The sequence below is a fragment of the Etheostoma spectabile genome, chromosome 1 (genome assembly GCF_008692095.1).
Source record: "Etheostoma spectabile isolate EspeVRDwgs_2016 chromosome 1, UIUC_Espe_1.0, whole genome shotgun sequence".
Classification (NCBI taxonomy): domain Eukaryota; kingdom Metazoa; phylum Chordata; class Actinopteri; order Perciformes; family Percidae; genus Etheostoma; species Etheostoma spectabile.
In genome coordinates, this window is record NC_045733.1 from 27,857,180 (window position 1) to 27,877,483 (window position 20,304).

Genomic DNA, 20,304 nt, shown 5'->3' on the forward strand with positions numbered 1-20,304 from the left:
GGAGGATAAAAAAAAAAAAAAAAAGATGGACTCTTCAGAAGAGGTAATTATCTTCGATCGAGTTTCTGCGCGCAAAAGGCACCGTCCGACACTAGTGTCTGAAAACACAGCCATTTCTCATCTCTTTATTTATGATTCAAAGAATTACAACAAGGTACAAGGTATTTTACATTTTAGTCAACTTATTCCCACTCCCCCACTCTACCCCAAAATGTAGGTCCTAAAAAGAAGAAAAAAAAGACATTAAAATTATAAATCAGTCAAGCAGAGTTAAGAAGTCCACGCACAATGTTCACAATATGTCAACCATTTGCACATTATCATTTGACCCAGTGTCCATATTATTACAGAACAACATGTTAAAACTTTAGTTCTACCATGCTAAGGAACAGTTTTACAAAAAGAACGATTTTGAACTCATTTGGCAATGGCTTGTATGTAACGGATGTTCATTAATATCAAAAAGTTATTACAGCTTTAAGATATGGCAGGGGCATGCTGATAACAAAGCTTTTTTGGGCATGAGGGTGCATTGAGGGTGCGTTTAGACACATATACAGTAGGACTCAAAATGGTATTTTCTGTTTTCTTTCTACTCCAGAAATGTCTCGAGACCAACCACGACTGCTGGCTGCTCTGGAGGTGGCTTCTGCTGCCATTGCTAAGGTTAGAAAGTGGTACTGCTGGATGATGCCACTGCTATAAAGATGCACACAAAGCCATGATGAAGCAGAAGGAATACAACAGATAAAAAAACAGAGGGATACAAAGCAATACCCTTTCATAAATCACTTTCCAAACCACATTTTTTTAAGCTCACTGGTGAACAAAAAACATCTATTCTGCGGTTTTGCTCGTCTGACAATCTGTTAGTCATGACTACTTTTTTTTTATATTTATGTCTCTAAATTCTTTTTAAAGTGAACAATAGTGAATAACCTTTTTGCAGTGCTAATAAACATATTTGAAATATCTAAACTAACTAACAGGGTGGCCCAAGTGTCTCTTGTCAGAAATAAAGCATTGTTTTTCCTCATTTTCAACCTTCTGTTATAGGAGGAGATTGGATTCGATGAACATGAGACCCTGGATGTGTACCAACAGTGCTTAGGAGAACTATTGTTGGCACTAGCAGGTACACAAACTCATTTTTTTCTAAACGAGATGGTTTTTCCAGTTATCCTGTCTCTTACTGCTGTAGGATACTGAGCCACTCCACTGGAGCGGGGGTTTATTGCCTTGCTCAAGGACATTTTGGCAGCAGTGGGTGACTGAGGAAGAAAATATTTAAACCATATTGTAGTCCCACATCTGATACTTATTCATTCAGAGACATCACCTCAGAGCTCAGGCGGCTGTGTGTGTTTGCACACAGTTATTAGAGAAACCAAGTAAGAGAGTTTTGGAGGAAGCGTTATTTTGAAAGGCAGATAAAAAGGCACATAAAGTGATGTAGAGAAATTCATTTAAAGTTGAGGGTACTGCCAGAATATAAAACAAGATAGATGAGAGACGAGATGGCTGAACAAAGAAAATGATACTCAAGGAAATTGAAAGAGACAAAAACAACTTAGAGAGTAAAGATAAAGAGATACTTAACTGGAAACAGAAAGAGACAAACCGAGAGAGACTGAATGGGACAGAGTGAGAGAGACTAACAGATGGAATATTTCAAAAGACTCAGTGAAAGATGGAAAATAATGAGGAGAAAGTGATTTAGAAAGTGTAAAAAGACAAACAGACAAAGACAGGCAGAGTGAAGCAATAGACTTGGAGAGAGATGAGGACACTTAATAAGTGACAGACAGACAGACAGACAGACAGACAGACAGTGAGAGGCACTACAGAGCAGACTCTCTGTTGCCTGGCGTCCATTAAGCTGGGCTCATGAGCTCATCTGGAAGATCGGCCTAATGGAAGAGGTGGGATAGACTGATCCAGATGTGGCTTTGCGCCGGGATGAGACTCTGTGCCAGCACCCTGTGTGTGGTATGAGAGCCTTGCCATATGCTTCACATTCAGACTGCATACTTCATTTCTATGTTATTTCACACTGGAAACAAATAAAAACTGTTATCTCTAATGAGCAAGAGCTATTGAAGGTTCAACGAGTAGGGTTTAAAACACTGACACCTTTCAACTTGAGTTGATAGACTGTAGATGCTACAACCTAGTCTTCAGTAATATATGATATAGTGGTCCAACTATTCCCATGCCATCCTAACCAGCCTCTCTCTCCAGTGTCACAGGGCCTTGTTGTGTGGCACAGCAGATGCCATTAGAGCTGTAACAATTCCAGATTTTGTTGGACAATTTCTCGTCTCAGGAATAACTGTGATTTAGAATGTAATTGTCTCTTTTAGGCAAATTTAAACATATTTATTTATCACTTTTTTTTTTTAAACAAATTAAACTTTTAAATGACTTTCAGGATACATCTTTTGGTTATATCTGTAATTTGACCCAGATTATGTAATAACAAAGGCTATGAAGTAAAACATGCCTCTTTATTATCATTAAGCATTGCATATTTTCTTAAACTAACATAAAGAACAACATTTATCATCATCAATTAAAAAAACTACCAATAATCAATTATATAATTACAATTTGGCATACCTAAGAAAAATCCATTACCATCTACAGTCAACCTGAAGACTTAAGCTAATGTTAGCAATTAATTGTGGTTAAACAAAGAAACCGTGATTACGTAAACAAATGGTGATTAGACAATTATTTACTAATTATTACAGGACTGGAAACCACCAGGGGGATTTTGGGAGAAAACATTGGTCCTTTGTTTGGCTAACCGCTCTTTGTTGCACAGCTTCCCAGCATGCCTTGCCACCAGAGAGTTCCCCTCCTCTCTCTCTTCCCTCTCTGTCACTCTCCCCTCCGGGATGACTGACTGTGAAAAGGTTGATGTCTGTGAAAACACTGGCCTACATTCGAAACCACCCTTGAGCCCTCAGTCTACACGCTAGCGAAATCCAATCTAGTAGTTGACCTCTTCTTGAACAAACAAGGTGATTAGGTAGCGGCCTCTCTCCTCATTATTTTCTCCATCTTTTTTTTCCCCCCCCTTGTGAGCCAGCTGAGCCCCAGGGTCGCAGGAGAGAGCTGCTCCACAGCGAGGTGAGTTGGCGAGGAACGGCTTCTGGTTGAGTGCTCACGGTAGGAACGACTCTCTGTCACCTCCATCGAGCCCTTGGCCGATCACCTAGGACGGTAGACGCTCCATCACGTGGCCCATGAGCCTTTTTCCTTGAGTCACATGTGCATGATTTTTGAGGCCAAATAACGCAATCCATCATCGGTATTACTGTTACATACACATAGATCACTGTCCACTTTATAATTGGATACTTAAAGCGATGGATCATATGACCACTTGTATGTGAAAAGAATCCCACGCAGTGACAACCAAGACAATTATCCCTCAACTCTACAAAGTTTTATTACATCTTTCAGCTCATTGGTTTGGTTTTCCGGCCCACAAGTTTACTGTTTTGCTAGCTGCTCTCATTATCGTTGTTTTTTTTTACAGTGGAGCATTTAGCAGATAAATAGTCAGATATTTCCCTTGGTGGAAACCAGGAAAAAGATCTAAAAGGAGAGTGACCTCCTGAATATTACAATAATCAGATGGCCAGAAAAATGACTTCAAATTAATGCTAATGTTGCTCTGTCTTTCTGCTGGATGTGGAAATAAGCAACAGTTTGCTAACAAGTTTGCCATATTAACCTAAAGCAGACATATTAAGCTAATTTTGAAATTCATAATTTGGGATTCTACTAGAATTTTTTTTACATGCTGTAATGTTCAAAAACACATTAATTTTCTTATACTGTCTGTCTGAATATACTCATATAATATATTCACCCTCTTTCTGAAACGCTCTGTTGAAGCCCCTCTCTCGAAAAAAAACTGGTCGGTGTTTCTGGTTCTTCTGCATCTGTGCCCACGGCATCTCTGTACCATCATTGCAGTCGGGTAATGACTGTAACGGCACTATAGCGGCACTTTTGAAAATTAAACTAGTTTATCATTGTCACTTTCATTTAAGCTATAGTGCGTAGTTTCATGAGAAATGTTAAGTAATGACGCTATAGTCGCATACACGTGACGCACGCCTTCGATGGCCGCGCATGTACTTTGTATTTTGACAAACTCATGCAAAAGGACTTTGTCTGCCATTGTTTAGCCAGTAACTGAGCCAAAAACAAGACAACAGCATTTCTCCAGCAAACCCCACAAGGAGATGGGGGTTTGAGTGGGCCTCATAGACCTCCCTATTTGAAGTTTTATGGGTGCTTGTCTTAAGTAAATTCAGATGCGGCTGTGATAATCTAACACAGCATAAGGGAGGCGGGGGTGGGGGATTCTATAGAAAGCATGTGTGTATGTGAGAACCCAAAAGAGCCAACGCAAGCTGCCATGACTTGCCTTTATGTGCGCTCATATCTACTGTAGAGCACACTTCAGCCTTTTCAAAGCTGTAATTTAACATCACAAATTCTTATATGTGAGCCACAGCTTTGATCTATTTAGTGTTTGTTAATATGTATGTCATTATGGCATATAACACATAAACATACATGAGGTCCTGTTGTTTTGTGGCCTGTGTTTCAGTATATGTACCTTTTTTTTAAACTCCAATTTATCAATACACCCGATGAACCATCCTCACCCATGTAGATTGCCTCCACATTTGTTGTACTTCGTGATTAAAGGGATTGTGATTAAAGTACTGCGGCTACATAAGGTTGGGGTCAGGGCTGAATCCTACAAATCTGTGGTGTGATTGGTGTTTTAAAGAGACATTATGGAAGCCATCAGTTTAGGTCTCCTGTGATTATGACCCACAGATGTTACTGCTGTAACCAAAGAGATGTTTGTCTATACTATGACGTAGTGGTGATATAACTAGGTACGAGGTGTAGCCAAGAACCTTCTTGGTCACCAGAGGACTGACTACCACAGTAAAGAGCACCCTCAAGCGTATCATGACAGCAGCTAATACTCACACATGTGTACCATATGAAATGTTCTCAAAAAATAGCAGATCAAGAATCACATCAGCATAGCTTATCATTTAAATTTTGACGTGGCGTTTATGTCCCGTCCCCATGCATCTTGTGTTTTTCTGCTGCACGACACCGCAGTTTAAAGTAAAGTAAACGAGTAATTGATTTTTTTATTTGGGGAGAATCATCAACTGATTATACTGTACACCAGAGCCCCCCCGAAAGTAAATAAAACATCTAAGAGCTTACTGCTATTCTTGGCTCTGTGCAACTCTTCTCAGACACTGCAGCACTTTGAGCTAAATTCTAATGTCAGCATGCTAACACACTCACAATGACAATGCACCTAACATGCTGATGTTTAGCAGGTATTATGTCTACCATGCTTCTTAGTTTTATCTGATTAGCAAACTAATTATTAGCATTAACCATAAAGTGAAGGTGATTCTGATGGGAACACTTTTGCTGGCTTTGGGACTAATGTAATTTGGACTTCATGATGCTTCATGATTTCTTCGCAGTTCTTTTAATAGGCATTTAACTAACAATGTGCGTGGTTAAAAAAACATCAGGGGACCACTTATTAACAGCACATATGAAAGCATTAGCAAACACTTTTGTGTTTTGCATTGAAAGTGTAAATTACTTATTATTGTCCTATCTTACCAGATTAAAAGCCTCATGACCAGAGCTGAATACCTCAAAAAGCATATCAAGGTAAGCATGCATTCCTTTCAAATATTAAACTAAAGAATTTGGCACACATATTCAGATTGTATTAGTAAATCTGCTTCTGAGATCACACTAGGTTTGCACGATATTGACAAAATGTGATATTGTGATTATGAATATTAAGACATTGATATCTATTTTGATATTTTTAAACATGTAAAGTTACAAAAGTTACGGGAAAGTGCATTGCAATGCAATATTGATAGATTCATAACAAATTAGTGCACAGTGAGACTTGTACACAACTCCGTAGTACAGCTGGACCACAGGTTGGTCGTGAATGAAAAATATTTAATCTTTCCAACTCCAAACTCTGCCTGCACCACCTTTTATAAAGGTGCGGGATAGCTACCTGTGATTAAAAGGTGCGGGATGGGATTTGGTATCGTTTGACTAGTTTCTTGAAGCCTGTTTTTATCTACTGTGTGGATGGGCATCATATCTTTGGCCAAATAATACGTTCTAGCATTAGGTATATTATGTAAGGTATAATACGTTAGTAATACGTTTTTTTTGGGATAGCATCATGCACCTTTGATTCGTTCCGTTTTGTTGTCTCTATATACATTTCTTCATTTACACTGTCGCTCTGTTGAAATAAGCACACACGTCATGTGGTACGCTCCATAGGGTTTGTCACGTAGTGGCTCTGTGCACTAACATGTGCAAGTGGCACGGTAACTGGCCAATGAAACACGATCATTATAGCGTCGATGGACAGGACGCATCGCTCCACAAAATTAACAAAATATTGCATACTTGTTTTGACACTTTCTATATTTCTATATAATGTTGCACAACATGATATCAGGATAACAATATTAAGTCGATATATCATGCACCTCTAGAACACACTATATATTTGATTTGAAAAATAGAGTAGAAGGCGAGGATAAGACTTATTGGTTTATATTTTTATTTTTAAATTATTGTAACTTAATGTCTATGTTTTGTTGTTGTTTGGTTATTAGTTTTTGGTAATTACAGGTATGTGTTTATTTTTCAGATGCAGGAGAATCAGCGGGACGTGTCTCTTGATCGAGAACCTCTTTCGGACACGGTCAGAAGCTGTGAGTTTCCCTGCTGTTTTGTATAAACTGCTCATCTGCTCATGAGAGTGTGTTTTTGAGAACTTTGCAGACATGATTAAAAAGTGACTATATAGAGGTTTGTTATGGGAAGGTTGTGGGGGTCAAATGAGGAATGGCCGCCTTAAGTTGCAATGAAATTTCCTTTCATTAAAGGTTTTTCCACTAGTAAAATATGAGCCATTCTCTTGCTGTGCTGGCCACCCTGCAGGACTGTCTGGCTCTTTGATTTCATTTCAGTGCAGCCTTGGGCTGCTCTCTCCTCTGCCCTCTTGTAAAGCCAACCTTGTGAAAGCGAGAGCAAAAAGTTACCCTCCTAACACACAAATGCCAGAAACAACAGCATATGTGTACACTTCATTCCTTTCACATTCTCACATGTACAGTAAATTAGCTTTACATATACATTTTAGGAATCAGTTTATATTCAGTGCATATCAAATCTAAACAACATAACAGATAAAAACTGACTGTATAAAAGCAGTGGATCAGTAACATGTGATGTACTTAACCGTCTCTAGTCTGTACACTATGTTACAACTCTAAACTATATAAAAAGCAATGTATCATTGATATAAATTACATTTTTTATATACTTGAACTTCCTGAGCTGTAACGTACACAGCCTTATTCCCAGTATTTGGGCTCAGTTCCTGGATAGATAGTGGATACCCAAAGCCCAGACAATATCCTGTTCTCAGAAAGACATTCCTGGGGAATTATGAATAAAAAATAAAAAAAAAAGGAAATCTGGGGATGGGGGAAGAGCACCAATGACTCTACAGGCCACTCAAGTTTCAAGAACATGGCTTCTTATTCTGCTGCTGTTGTGTTAATACAACCACACCACACTCAGCCGTACTAGCTGATCCAACAGCAGCAGTGCTAAAGAGGGTCACAGCAACGCCCAAGTCTGTCTGGTGACCTTAGACTACACCAAAACAAGCAGCCCATTTTTGCTGAGAACTGTCGCACTGTAACTCTCAGACAATTTTAGATGCCCCCCCCCCCTCCCCCCACTGACGCCTGAAGCACTAAATGCTCACAGGGCCCCATGTTGCACCTGGTGCAGCAAAGCAAAGCCCGACACAAGTGTCTTTGCTACTTTAAGACCCACGCAGTTGTTAATTTTCCATCCTGCGCCCACGTCGTTTAAATAGCAAATGCACCTTTACCCATCTTTGCGCCCATGGGCGTGCTGGTCTTACAGGGAGGTGTGCTCAGGTGAATTCTTGGCGTGTTGCTGTCTCGCGGCAGCAGAAAGTGATCGCACCATTGACCAACAAAAACCTGGTCTAAAGTCAGTAACGCAGCATTTCGTTGTTATTTTAACAGCGCGCGCACACTATGCTTGTTAAACACACACAGGGAAGAGCAGCAGCACACAAACATGTAAAAGATTAAAAATAAAAAAATGACGGTGCAACTCCACCATCATAATAGCAGTGCGCCATAGTACAAACGCGCCTGGCTTTTGGCATTCTGATTTGTTTTTTTGCATGTTATGCCCAAAACACACCCATGAATTAATGAAGACACAGAGTACAACCTACCTGCAGAGTGCGCTTCACGCCATGCGCTTAGATCGTTAAAATAGCCCCCACAGACTTCTATCAACATTAACTGTGTGATCAGTGAAAGGGCCTGAGAGGAGTAAAAACTCTAGGCTACGACATACTTTATTGTTTAAAATATAGTAGCATATTTGTTTGTAATCTTGAAAAGGTGAAGCCGAACACACATTAATCATTTCTGTTTTCTCAGCTTGTTGTTTGCAGTAAGCATGACGATCACCGTGGGAACTGGGCCAGGGACGCCCCCACAGAGCATCAGACTGCCCGTCAGCGTCCAGGTTGGACACAGAACCTTAACCTTAGCAGGTTTTAGTCGGGGCCAACTCAAACCTGCACCACACATCACACTAACCGACTCCGAACGCTGTCCGGGTGGGATATTACCGTTGCCAGCCAAATGTGGTCAATGTTTTGGTTGTTGCTGGAAAGTTGATGAGTTGGCAGTTTGAGAACTTGTGTTTATATCCTTTTGAGGTGGGGAAGAAAAGTTTAGCTGGTAAAATACTGAATGGAGCTCTTGAATTTTTGCATTTGCACACTGGTGAATTTGAAAGTTAGTTCCCTGCTCTTTACTCGGTGTTGTTGTTGCACTGCTTAGCCTCAAATCCCTCCCCCTGACACACTATTGATATGTAAATGCTGGACAGCTTGTATGACAATACCACACTGTCATGGTAAACGAGTTAAACAGAAACCGTTGCATTTATTGTCGCGCACAGTATTTGCTGCACATCTTAGAACTGTGAAAAACCTTAAAAATACAATCAGATGGGAGCTGTGAAGACGTATCACATCATTTCTGAACTGTAGTATTTAGTATGTTACATCGAGGCCTCCGCAAACATGCGCACACTCCCTCACCCTCCCTTCCCCGCTGCCTTTACTGTGGGTCAACCACAGGCTCACCATGCTCTCTCCGCTGATGGAGCCCTCTCCACCACTATGAGGGGAAAACTAGAGAGGTGCGGCCTCTGCCTTATTTACACTAGACTTGCATTTTCTTAGGTTTGGCACTGGCCGAGTAGTTGAGGGATAAAGTGAGTTATAGCGCTCAAGCAAAGCCTTCATAACTAGGCATCTGTGAAACAGTCAAAAGCTGGCAGTCGGTGGCAGTCACTGTTGTAGGTCTTCACACACTGTTATGATTTTAGACAGGTAAAGCACTTGAATGTCCAAAAGAGAGTCTGTCCTTGTGAATTTAATTCTTAAGGCAACTTGAGAAAATACCTGAAACAGGAGAAAAGTATAAATATGTCTGCTGGCGAGATTTCCACTCTGCTGTGTTGTTTTATTTTTTAATTTAAATGTTTATACAGCTGTGATTTTATATTGTATGTATTTGTTAATTGAGAAATTCAATGGAAAATAAAATTGCAACCTCTGAAGCCTCTCTAGTCTGTAACGTTTTGAGGCGTTTTGTCAACAGCAAGAGGAAAATTCTCGTTTTTCAGAACCTAAGGAAAGATTTATGTGCCGGCGTGGGAGCAACGGTGCTGGTCCCTCACCGTCATCATCATCTGGAAGGAGCTCGGCAGACGGCTGGCTCATGTCCACAAGGGGAGGAGAGAGGAAGGCAGGCACAAGAAAGTAAGGAGATTTGATAATTATATGATTCATATGGAGGTCTGGAAAACTGGAAACGGAATTTGAAAATGTCCAGATCTCAAAAACTATGGGAATTACACAAAGAATTAATTACGCGTAGGCTATTTTATCTTTATTTCCTTTTACTGCCCCTGTCGCTTCTGCCATTAATGATAGCTCTAGCTCTTACTCGTAACTCTAGCTCTCAACAGTTGCACTTCTTTCTACTGGTTCCTCATAATAAGCCAATACCCGTTGCACTTTTCTCCGTACAAGAGAAAAGCAACCTCAAGTGGAATTAAGCTTCTCAAAAAACTGAAAAGCAAAAAATATACAGCCATTTTAAAAGATAGAGGAGCGCTTCATCTGAGCCACCAAGGTTAGGAATAGCAGATAATGGTAAGTCAAACAATTGGATTTAAAGGGACACTTCATACATTTTAGACACAGATCAGTTTACTAATCCCCTTTAGTCCTAATAACCCTAACCTGTGAAAGCGGTTATGTTTTCTGTGGCTCTGGAGGTCAAGGCTGAGAAAACAACCCTGATGATGTCATAGTGATGTCATCAGGGTTATGCAGGCTTGGAGAGTCCATGTTTGAAACAGGACGCCATATTTGCAAACTGGATGTGTGGAGTTTGACAGATGTGCGTGGTGAACAGGCAGTGGACACTGAAAGATGCTATCAAGCTGCATCATTGGAAATGTTGGCGCCTGCATTTTTGAACACTAGGAACTAAAAATCAGGATATCTCTGTTTCTGCTGCTTTGATTTGGACTGTTCTGTTTTTATGTTTCTAGAGAGTCTCTCAAGTGTATTGAAGTATAATAATAAATCATAAAAAAAACAAATAAATAATAAATCTCTCTGGAGGACCCCTTTTGAAATAGTGACTAGAAAGACAAGTATCAATGAATTTGGGCAAAGCTATGTCTAGTTATCCTACAAGTAGTAAAATACAGTGGGGCTGTAGTTGCCTGAGGTTTAACAAGTGGTTTTGAAATCTGCCCAGGACTCGGTAATGTTTGTTTTCTTCCCTACTAGCTGGTTCATCACATTCACCTGGCACGTCAGGTGTAAATCACTTCCACACTGTATGATTAGAACCGCAGCAGCATGTCCCCGAGTCCTGGAGCAACAAGACCGAGAACCAACGGGCGCTGCGTTCGTGGCTGTGCTGTGGAGGGGGCTCTAATTGGCTCGCGGCGCCCCATGGTGTTGGCTCGGCTTCATAGCTTTAATCATGACATGAGCATGTTGCTGCCAGGAAAACTTTGGATGCAGTTGTGACCCTTGTGTCTGCTTTGTTGCTTGTTTCTGGGAGTTCTGCCAATTTATATTGCCCCTAAAAATTGCGTAGAATACCCTTACAGTAATGCTACCCAGAAAGTGAGATTCTGAAATGGAAACCTTAACCAACCACCCTGGTCCTCCAAGACACCCCCCTGTCTCCTCTCCCTAACCACAACCTACGGCATTGTGGCTTTAATTGGCCTCCATTTTGGTGTAGCTCCAACAACACTACTTATTGCTCTTTTCCCTTCCAGGCTCCCCCCCGTCTCTCTCTTTTTCTGGCTCTCTTGATACTGTTAATGGGACAGCGGTCGAGTCATATTGGCATCAATGTCACCCATAAAGAGGAGTTTCTATGTTCTAGACCTGGAGGAACTGGGTGCCCTTGACTCCAGCACCCCCATGCACTGAAAACAGAGAGCAGGTCAGCTATTCACTGTGGCTCGATGGCTATCATGAATGGAACATTGTACCTATGAGAGACAAGAGCCTCCTAAATCCCCGGGTCACTCTCACTTTGGAGCACTGAAGAGGAAGGCGGGGGTGGGGGTTGTTTCAGAGAAATGTTGAATAAAGATAATTTAGAAAATGGGCTCCAGCACAGTGCTGCCTCTGTATCCCTCTTCCCTCCACACACTCAACTCCCCAAGGCTGCTCTGCTCATGTTTGTTTTGATTTTGCTCCCAGAATTGGGGGGGGGGGGTTTGGTGGTTATGTTGGAGGACGTTAAGATGCATGGCAATGGTTAAGACAGATTAGACCAAAGATAATCTAACTAAACTAGAGAAAGACATGCTATGCTATAACTGGGGGCCACTTTGTTTCTCTATCTCGCTGTTTTTAAGACACAATAGACCGTTGGAAGGGCTTGAGGATTCCTGCAGTTAACGGGAAAATCAGGAGAAGCTGTGCAGATGTTCTCTCCAGGCTTGGATAAGTTGAAAGTTTCCACCCATGTGTCATAAAAACCCTTGGAGAGATGCCAGTTCACTTCCTGAGCACTGCCAAGGTGCTCTTTAGCAAGGCACCAAACCCCCAACTGCTCGGGGCGCCTTTCCATGGGCAGCCCCCCCGACTCTGACATCTCTCCGTTAGCGCATGTATAGGTACTGAGCATGTGTGCAATGAGAACAGAGTGTAAATTGTAATTTCCCCTTGCGGGAATAATAAAGTATACATGATTACATTTTATCAAAGTTTTATGCAAAGATAGTGGCAGCAGTTGGTGTGTAGAAATGAAAACACTTAACAGATTATCACTATTCTACTTTTGCTGCCAGTCACTGCACTTTTGTACCTTTTGGATGTGACTGAAGTTCCATTTGCAGAGCAGGTGTACACCTCCCACCTAGATGCTAAATGACTCTTTTGCAATTTGTTAATGACTAGTAAATACCTAAATAAGTATGGAACAAGCGCCAATTGGCTCAGTTCATTAGAGCTACATGTATGGTGTTTAGCAAGGATTCTAAATGTACTGAAACATCCTTTAATACTACTTCAGTTGGTTCAATTGACCTGTTTCATTTACTGGCTCTCTGCCTTCCGCCTCTAAAAATCATGGTGGTTTAAGAACAACTTGAGTCTACATTGTAAGTAGAATCCTGATATGTGTTTTTGCTACATTGAGGATGGATTGCCCTAGGACTAAGGGCACTTAAAATTCCTCACCTGGTTTCAGTTACACTGACCTAATCTCTTAAATATCAGATGGTGAAAAATGGCCACATTCAGTGCTTACTTTGGAGTGACTTGGCTGACTTGTGAATTACATTTTCGAACAATAACTAGCATTCTTTGTTTTCAGATACTGTATATTGCACCTAAAAAGCAATGTAAAAATATTTTATAAGAAATTCTTATATTGGGAAGTATTGTCTGTCTGTCTGTCTGTCTGTCAACTGCACTCAGAGAAAAATCAGTCTTTAAAAGGTAACTGATCTTGTTCTTGATCTCTGCGGACAAATCACATCACTACACAACTTTAACTCACACATTTTATTATAAAACTCACCTTCCCACATGCAAGACACTGTTCTGAAGAGTTAACTGCTATGTTGCCACAAGATGATATGAAAAACTGAAAACTCTAAATTATGTCAGGTTTTGTGTGTGCAAAATCTGAGCTACGTTTGTGTGTGTTCTACAGGATTGAATAGTAACTAAGTGAATGTGGGAAGACACTGGCTTGTTTTACTGCATATAATTGTAAAATATACACACATTCTTCATATTCTAGCTTCATAATTTAACATTTAGCAACATTTTCCAAGACGTTTTCAAGACTAGTTTTGACACAATTTCAAATGGCAAAGACACAAATTGGCAGCTTTGTTACAGATGATCAACTTTTTACTTTCCCTTTTAGCTTAACAGCTTAATGTGTAATAGTGAACAAAAGAAGTGAGATGGTAACATTAGCCCTGTTAGCTCAAGTAAAAGCCTCCAAAGCACAATAAACTAGTAGGGAACTGAGCTCAGTCTCTGTGTTTTAAATTAGCTGGAGTTTCATCTGTGTGTGTGCATTTCTTTAGAAAGTACTTAGTGACAAGCCTGCATTATAAAAGCGCTCTACATTACATTAACACTCTCTCACACCAAACACAGTGTGACCCAAAGTAATTAACATACATTCAACCCATGTTTGACCGTTCACACCAGACTACTACTTATGAGTGAATACATTGTTGTTCCTGTTGTACTGCTATATCCACTGTGTGTTGTGCTGTTGCTGCAGTTGCTCCTCTTGAGATTTAATAAATCAAAGTATTGTTAATGTCAACAAAATGTACTTTTTTTTTAGTTTGATGAGCTCAAAAAAAAAGCGTATTGCAACGATTTCCGGTTGAATCCCATAGTTTGTTTAAAATGGTATTCAGCCATACTGTATAAAACGAGGCCAAGCAGTGTCACACCAGGTCAACCTCTTATCGTGAGCAGTGTTGGGAACAAACTCCAGGTATAAGTTGACCTATTCGCAACAGCAACAGAATGCTTTCCCTGGCTTGTTGCTTCAGTGTGAAAGCAGTAATAAAGACAGGGGGTCTTTTTTTTTTTTTAAAGGCGTGAAAGGGGGCAGGCAGTTGAGAGGAGGAAGCAGGGGGTGAGGGGGTCTCAGGAAAAGTTCAATAAAACAATCTCAGATGGGGGAGGGGCCCCAGACAGAGTGCTGGAGAGGTGCTTCAGTTAATTTCAGTACTTGATCCCACTCCCTTGCCTGCGTTTTGACTGTTCCCACAAATATTTGAAGTGTGGTTGCTGCAACAATGCAGAGGCCCCTGAAATGGAGTGCAGAGCAAACAGAAACTGGATGGGTCCAATGTTTGTCTAAGGTCTTAATAAAGCCACACTCCAAGTACCATTGAAACCAAACAAACAGTAGCTGTTTAAAGGCACTCAACTTGGCAATGCCCTGCAACAAAGTCTGTTGCGGTTCACTTCCTCTCATGGTCACCTGAAAGTGGTTTTGTCAACAGGCTTCAACCTAGCAAAAACAGTGAGAAGTTCACTCCGAGCACTGTATGGCCATTTATGTGTACGCTTGAAATAACAATTTTTTTTTTTTTTAAAGAAGCAGTTTTCCTGAGTGAGATGTGCTTGAAGAAGAATTACTATGCAAATGGTACGGTTGTGGAAAGCATACACAAATCACTACTGTGCTTACTGTCGCCCTGCAACTAAAATGGAATGGCAGGGAGGCTCAGAGGTGAAAAAATAGCTTCCCTTATCCAGCAGACCTGTGTTTGAGTCCTGAGCCCGCAAGCCGTGCTGAACTGGTACCAACTACAGCTGGACTCTTGGCTTCCTGGAGGGATCAAATGAATAGAATTTTTTCACACTGCTATTTATAAATCCAATGTTTCAATCCATTTTCTCAGTACAATATCCGTGCTAGAAGAAGAAACAGGAGCGTTATGCTGCTGGGCAACCTCTGGGAAGCAGAGGAATTATCAGAATACACCTCCTCTCTGTCGTTTTTAGAGTCGTAGTCTTCATCCTCATAGATGTCATCCACATCAGGCTGGTCTGAAATAACAATGTGGTCTCCTATGGCGCAAAGTTTGCTCATGTTCTCCTTAACCACTTCACAGAAAGGCCTCTCTACCCCATCGCAAACACAGCGGTTCAGCAGCATGCCATTTGGGATGAACAGCATCTGCTGAATGGTGGCTTTACACTTGGAGGAGCACTTCCTGCCATTGAACAGCTGCCCGCAGTATGACAAGTAGGCCGTGAGGGAGGTGTGGCAGTTGCTGTCTTCCTCGCAGCGCTGCCGGGCTTCCATGCACCCTATCCCCCCGGCATCGCTAGGGTGTCTGCGGGGGAGGCACGGCTCTATGGCGCGCTTGGCGCTAAGGCACTCCCGGTCTTGGGCGCAATCGCAGGTCTCCAGGTCTGGCCCGCTGCGGGTGTGATTGAGCCGTATCAGCGCGTTGATGCAGTGGCTCGGACACTGCCTCCTCGTCCCTCTGATGTTACCTTCACAAGCTGCTAGGTATTGACTGTATGCAAGGTCGCACTCGGGCTCCTCGTGGCAGCGAAGGAGCGCCTGCCAGCAGATTAGCTGGGCATCTAAGGCCACCAGCACCCATGGGAGAAGTGCCAGGGCGCTGCACCAACATTTCATGCTTGGATGGAGTTCTAGTTCGGTGACGTGCACTTTCTCCACCAGCACATTAGGATCAGCACAATGTAGGTACACACCGAATCTCACAGACAGGAGTTCATAAATATTCCATCCATTTTTTTGTTGCAACTAAACAGTTTGTTAGCAACGCAGTCAAAGAAAACACACTTAGTCCGTATTAAATTATCCCAAAACTTGCACGTCACTTAACTTTGCCTCCTCCTTGTGAGCTTTGCAACAGTTGAAGTCAGGATCTGATTTGGGGAAATCAGCATGTGTGGCTGCAAAAAAGAGAAACCGCTGAGTATCAGTCATTCCGGGAAGCATGTCCGTTCAAAAGTTAGGAAACCTTACTCCAAAGTGTCTGCTCCCTGCCATGGGCGCAGATATGAGCTGGACACTGAAACGCGCACTCTAACCAGTTATTGTCCAAAACTTAGTTTGTACACTTGAACTCATCTTTCTTGCCATTGTTGGTTTCCACTCCGTTCCCCAGCTCTACTACTTTTAACATCCATCCACGCATTCCGATGTTGTTGGATTTTTTTTTCTTCTTTTAGTTGGAAGAGGTTTCTGTCTGTCGCATTTTGTCCCGCTATGTGCGTCTTTGTCCCTCTTCTTGCTGTTACGCTTCACGGTCCACCGATCATTTCCCCACACCCCTCCTTCTATCGAAAAAAAAAGAGAGAAAAGTTTTCCTTCCCCCCTCTCTCTCTCTCTCTCTCTCTCTCTCTCTCACACACTCTCTCCGTCTCTCTCATTTACAATCCTGGCCACCGATTGGTCGTCATTGAGGAGTCAGTCGTGGGACCCATTTCCAGGCCTACAGCGGCACAGCTCTGCGCACAAAACCTCTCACTACATGACGAGATAGGCTGGATACAAATGGTCATAGTTTTTCTTGCATTAAACCCAGGATCTGTGTGGTCCCCTCTTCTCTTGTAGCAAAACACAAGTAAAAGGAGGGAGGCAGAGAGGGGCCTGCAAAACGAATTCCTTTGCAAGAAGCTGACATCTGCAACTTCACTGCTCCAATTTTCGGCGCGGAAAAAGACAAACATGTTCCTTTTTTGCCACAAACAGAGCAGAGGTAGACCTCTGTGATAACTGCCTGGCCGTTCAGGGTTTGCTATGGAGTTAGATTCCTGCCAAAAGGTTGTACACAAAAAAATGTGTTTCACACAAATACGTTGTTTGTACATAAAAAATGTGTTTGCACACAAATAAAAGTTGTTTTGCAAACTGTCTTCAAACGTTACACACACATAAAACTTGTTTTACAACAACTGTCCCCAAACGTTGCCCTCAAATATATTATAATTGTCCCCGAGTACAAAACGGTCTCTGCTCGCTCAAAACAGCCTCTCCTCGAGTACGAAACAATTCCACACCCCTCTGTGGCAAATTTTGCCAAAACACATGATACATTAGGAGTATTTTCTGATTTTGTGACAGCAGGGAGCGCTCTTTCACAGCTAACACCATGAGCCCACAGGGAAGTTTCCAAACTTTCACGGTGAAATATTAATATCTGACCCTCTGTTAGCTTCCCCTTTATTGTGGTATTTTAAATAGATAAACCAGAGTGGATACCAAGATAAGCATTGTTAACAGATCATAATTCGGGTTTATGTTTTTGTTTTTTACAAAAAAAATACTGTCTATTGTATAGGCCCTTGAACCTACAACAATATTTGATTTAAAATTAACATGGTCCCTTGCCGTGACATAGCGGTGCCTTTAACTGAATTGTAAATGCTCTATCTGCATAGTTATGGCATAGTCAGATATTAATATTTCACCGTGAAAGTTTGGAACTCCCCTGTGGGGTGTCTCATGGTGTTAGCTGTGAAATGCCGTCTGTCTTCCTCACCAAACCGGGCGTTTTCAATTGTTTTGAGAGCGCCCCCTGCTGTCACAAAGTCAGAACTACTCCCAATGTATCATGTACTTTTGGCAGAAATTGCCCAGAGGTTGTGGAATTGTTTCGTACTCGAGGAGAGGCTTTTTTTGAGCGAGCAGAGACCGTTTTGTACTCGGGGACAATTTTATAATGATTTTGAGTGCAACGTTTGGGGACAGTTTGTAAAACAGTTTTATGTGTGTGTAACGTTTGAAGACAGTTTGCAAAACAACTTTTATTTGGTGTTCAACACATTTTTTTTTTTATGTACAACACTTTTTATTTGTGTTAATACACCTTTTTTTTTGTGTACAACCTTTTGGCAGGAATCTAACTCCATAGTTTGCACTCAAAGGTTCTCGCTAATTGTCACTCTTTGCCCCCTTTCCCCGTCCTGCCTCTCATTCTGCGGAGGTTTTAAGCCCCGATTAATCGAAGAGAATGGAAGAGAATAGTATTTTCTGGACCGTTTCACCCCAATTGTGTCAGATTGGCTATGCAGTGGACCAGTGTCTTTCCAGGCTGAAGATTGTCCACGCACTGCAGCCTATCAATAGAGAGGGGTTTCAGCATCAATATATTTTACAGCTGTACCCTTTCACACCACACTTGAGAACTACCAACAGCCAGGCTTTTCTATTATTCAAATGGTAACTAACTAGATGTTTTTATTTTTTTATTTTTGGCAAAGCAGCGTCACCTCTGTCAGGAAAATCCAACTTTTAAGGACAGCAATTTTCTTTGTGAAAGACTAATGTATTGTAAATACATAAATGTTCTTCCTTAAAATACAGGGGGCATAAGTATTTACACCCCTATGTTAAATTCCCATAGAGGCAGGCACTTTTTTTATTAATAAAGGCCAGTTATTTCATGGATCCAGGATACTATGCATCCTGATAAAGTTCCCTTGGCCTTTGGAACTAAACTAATACCATATAATCACATATCCTTCACCATAGCTAGAGATTGGTGTGGTGTTATTTCAGTTAGCGTAATAGTAAACTTAAAGTTTCCCATGGCTATCTCTATGTATGGTGAAGGGTGAGTGATGATGTGGGGCTATTTTAATTCCAAAGGCCAAGGGAACTTTATCAGGATGCATAGTGTCCTGGATCCATGAAATAACTGGCCTTTAAAAAGAAAAAAGGGGCCTGCCTCTATGGGAATTTAGGTGTTTATATGTAGGCCCCCTGTGTTTTAAGGAAGAACATTTATTAAATTGGTGTCCTTAAAAGATTGGGTTTTCCTAATTGTTTTGAATAAAGGCATTAAGATCAATTTCCAAAAGATGTTTTTCAACTTTAGCCTGGGTGTGTAAACTGTCTTAAGCCACTACTGGTAAAACATATAGAATGTATAATACAGTATTACATATAAACGTATACAAATACACATTGACTAAGGGTATCTGTGCTGTATGTCCACCAGGTGGACAGAATAACAGAAACACCGGAATAGATAACAAAGTCCAATCTAACACTATAGCTACTAAAATAAACACTGTTAAATTGTCTTACATTATAAGCGTCACAAATTAGTATTTTCCTATAGTGCTGAACTATATTATTTTGTCCATCTTTTTATATCCAATGGCCACTTTATTAGGTGCACCTGTACAATCTGTTGCAATTCAATACAACAGCTCTGCCATAAATCTCACCTCATTAACACATTATACGGCTGCACCTAAAAGAGTGACCACTGAGTGTACTGTATGTACAGTACAAACATGCATGGATATTTCTTTTAACGTAGGCTTTTAGTACACACTGGTATATGTGGATCATTTAACTCGTTGTTTCACTGCACTGTTGCCACAGGATGGGGATGTTAAATTGTATAATTAATCTTTTTAATACTAACTGACCACAACATCCCATAACGTACATGTCAATCATAATCTTTCAGTCTGTATCTGCAGCCTCCCATTTTGGGCTCTTCTGTACTTGTGACTGTGTTTTTGTCTCCATCTGGTGTTCTGGTTGCTGCACATGTAAAGACTCCTGACAACTAAACCACACACAGTCGCGGCTATGTGCAAAAAAAAAAAAAATCACACAAAACAGAAAGCAAGTTCATTATCCTAAAAATCAATTTATTGCAGTTAAAACTCAAAAATCACTAAAATACTTCCAGAGACGTAATCATAGCGATACTGTTAAACAAAGAAATGGCCAAAGAACAAGAAGAAACTGCGTGTCTCGAAAAATCATTTCCACAGATGACAGCACAAAAAAAAATGACATTTGTATATTATTATTACTATTGAGTTATTAAATTATTTCAAGTAACACACACTCAATCAAAGTAAATTGTTTTCTTTATGGCTTCTGTTCCACCTATTTCATGATCAGACATGACAGATTATAATACCTCTATTATAAAAGGACTTATTGCAACTTTTCCTCTGCTTTATAGTATTGAAATGTTATGAATGTATTGTTCATCTATCACATGACAACCACCATA

At 41.0% G+C, this 20,304-nt stretch overlaps 2 protein-coding genes across 6 annotated transcripts in view; one reads left to right on the plus strand and one right to left on the minus strand.

The window, feature by feature from the left end:
* ulk3 (unc-51 like kinase 3) overlaps positions 1-9,636 on the plus strand; it is a 17,866-nt gene extending 8,230 nt beyond the window's left edge. For 4 of the 5 annotated variants that reach the window (XM_032515047.1, XM_032515037.1, XM_032515028.1 and 1 more), the window contains 6 exons: positions 602-666; positions 1,057-1,135; positions 3,095-3,135; positions 5,698-5,745; positions 6,767-6,830; positions 8,613-9,636. In XM_032515047.1, the coding sequence (XP_032370938.1) occupies positions 602-666; positions 1,057-1,135; positions 3,095-3,135; positions 5,698-5,745; positions 6,767-6,830; positions 8,613-8,629 (314 nt within the window). In that variant the 3' untranslated portion in view covers positions 8,630-9,636. Of the gene's footprint in view, positions 1-601; positions 667-1,056; positions 1,136-3,094; positions 3,136-5,697; positions 5,746-6,766; positions 6,831-8,612 lie in introns of those variants that run through there. The other variant, XM_032515056.1, reaches the window with a different exon arrangement.
* A 3,649-nt stretch (positions 9,637-13,285) lies between these two features.
* Positions 13,286-16,623, minus strand: LOC116688891 (growth arrest-specific protein 1). Its single transcript, XM_032515069.1, has one exon. It carries the CDS (start codon positions 15,927-15,929, stop codon positions 15,177-15,179), a length of 753 nt encoding a protein of 250 aa, XP_032370960.1. The 5' UTR covers positions 15,930-16,623; the 3' UTR covers positions 13,286-15,176.
* Between the last annotated feature and the right edge of the window lie 3,681 nt (positions 16,624-20,304).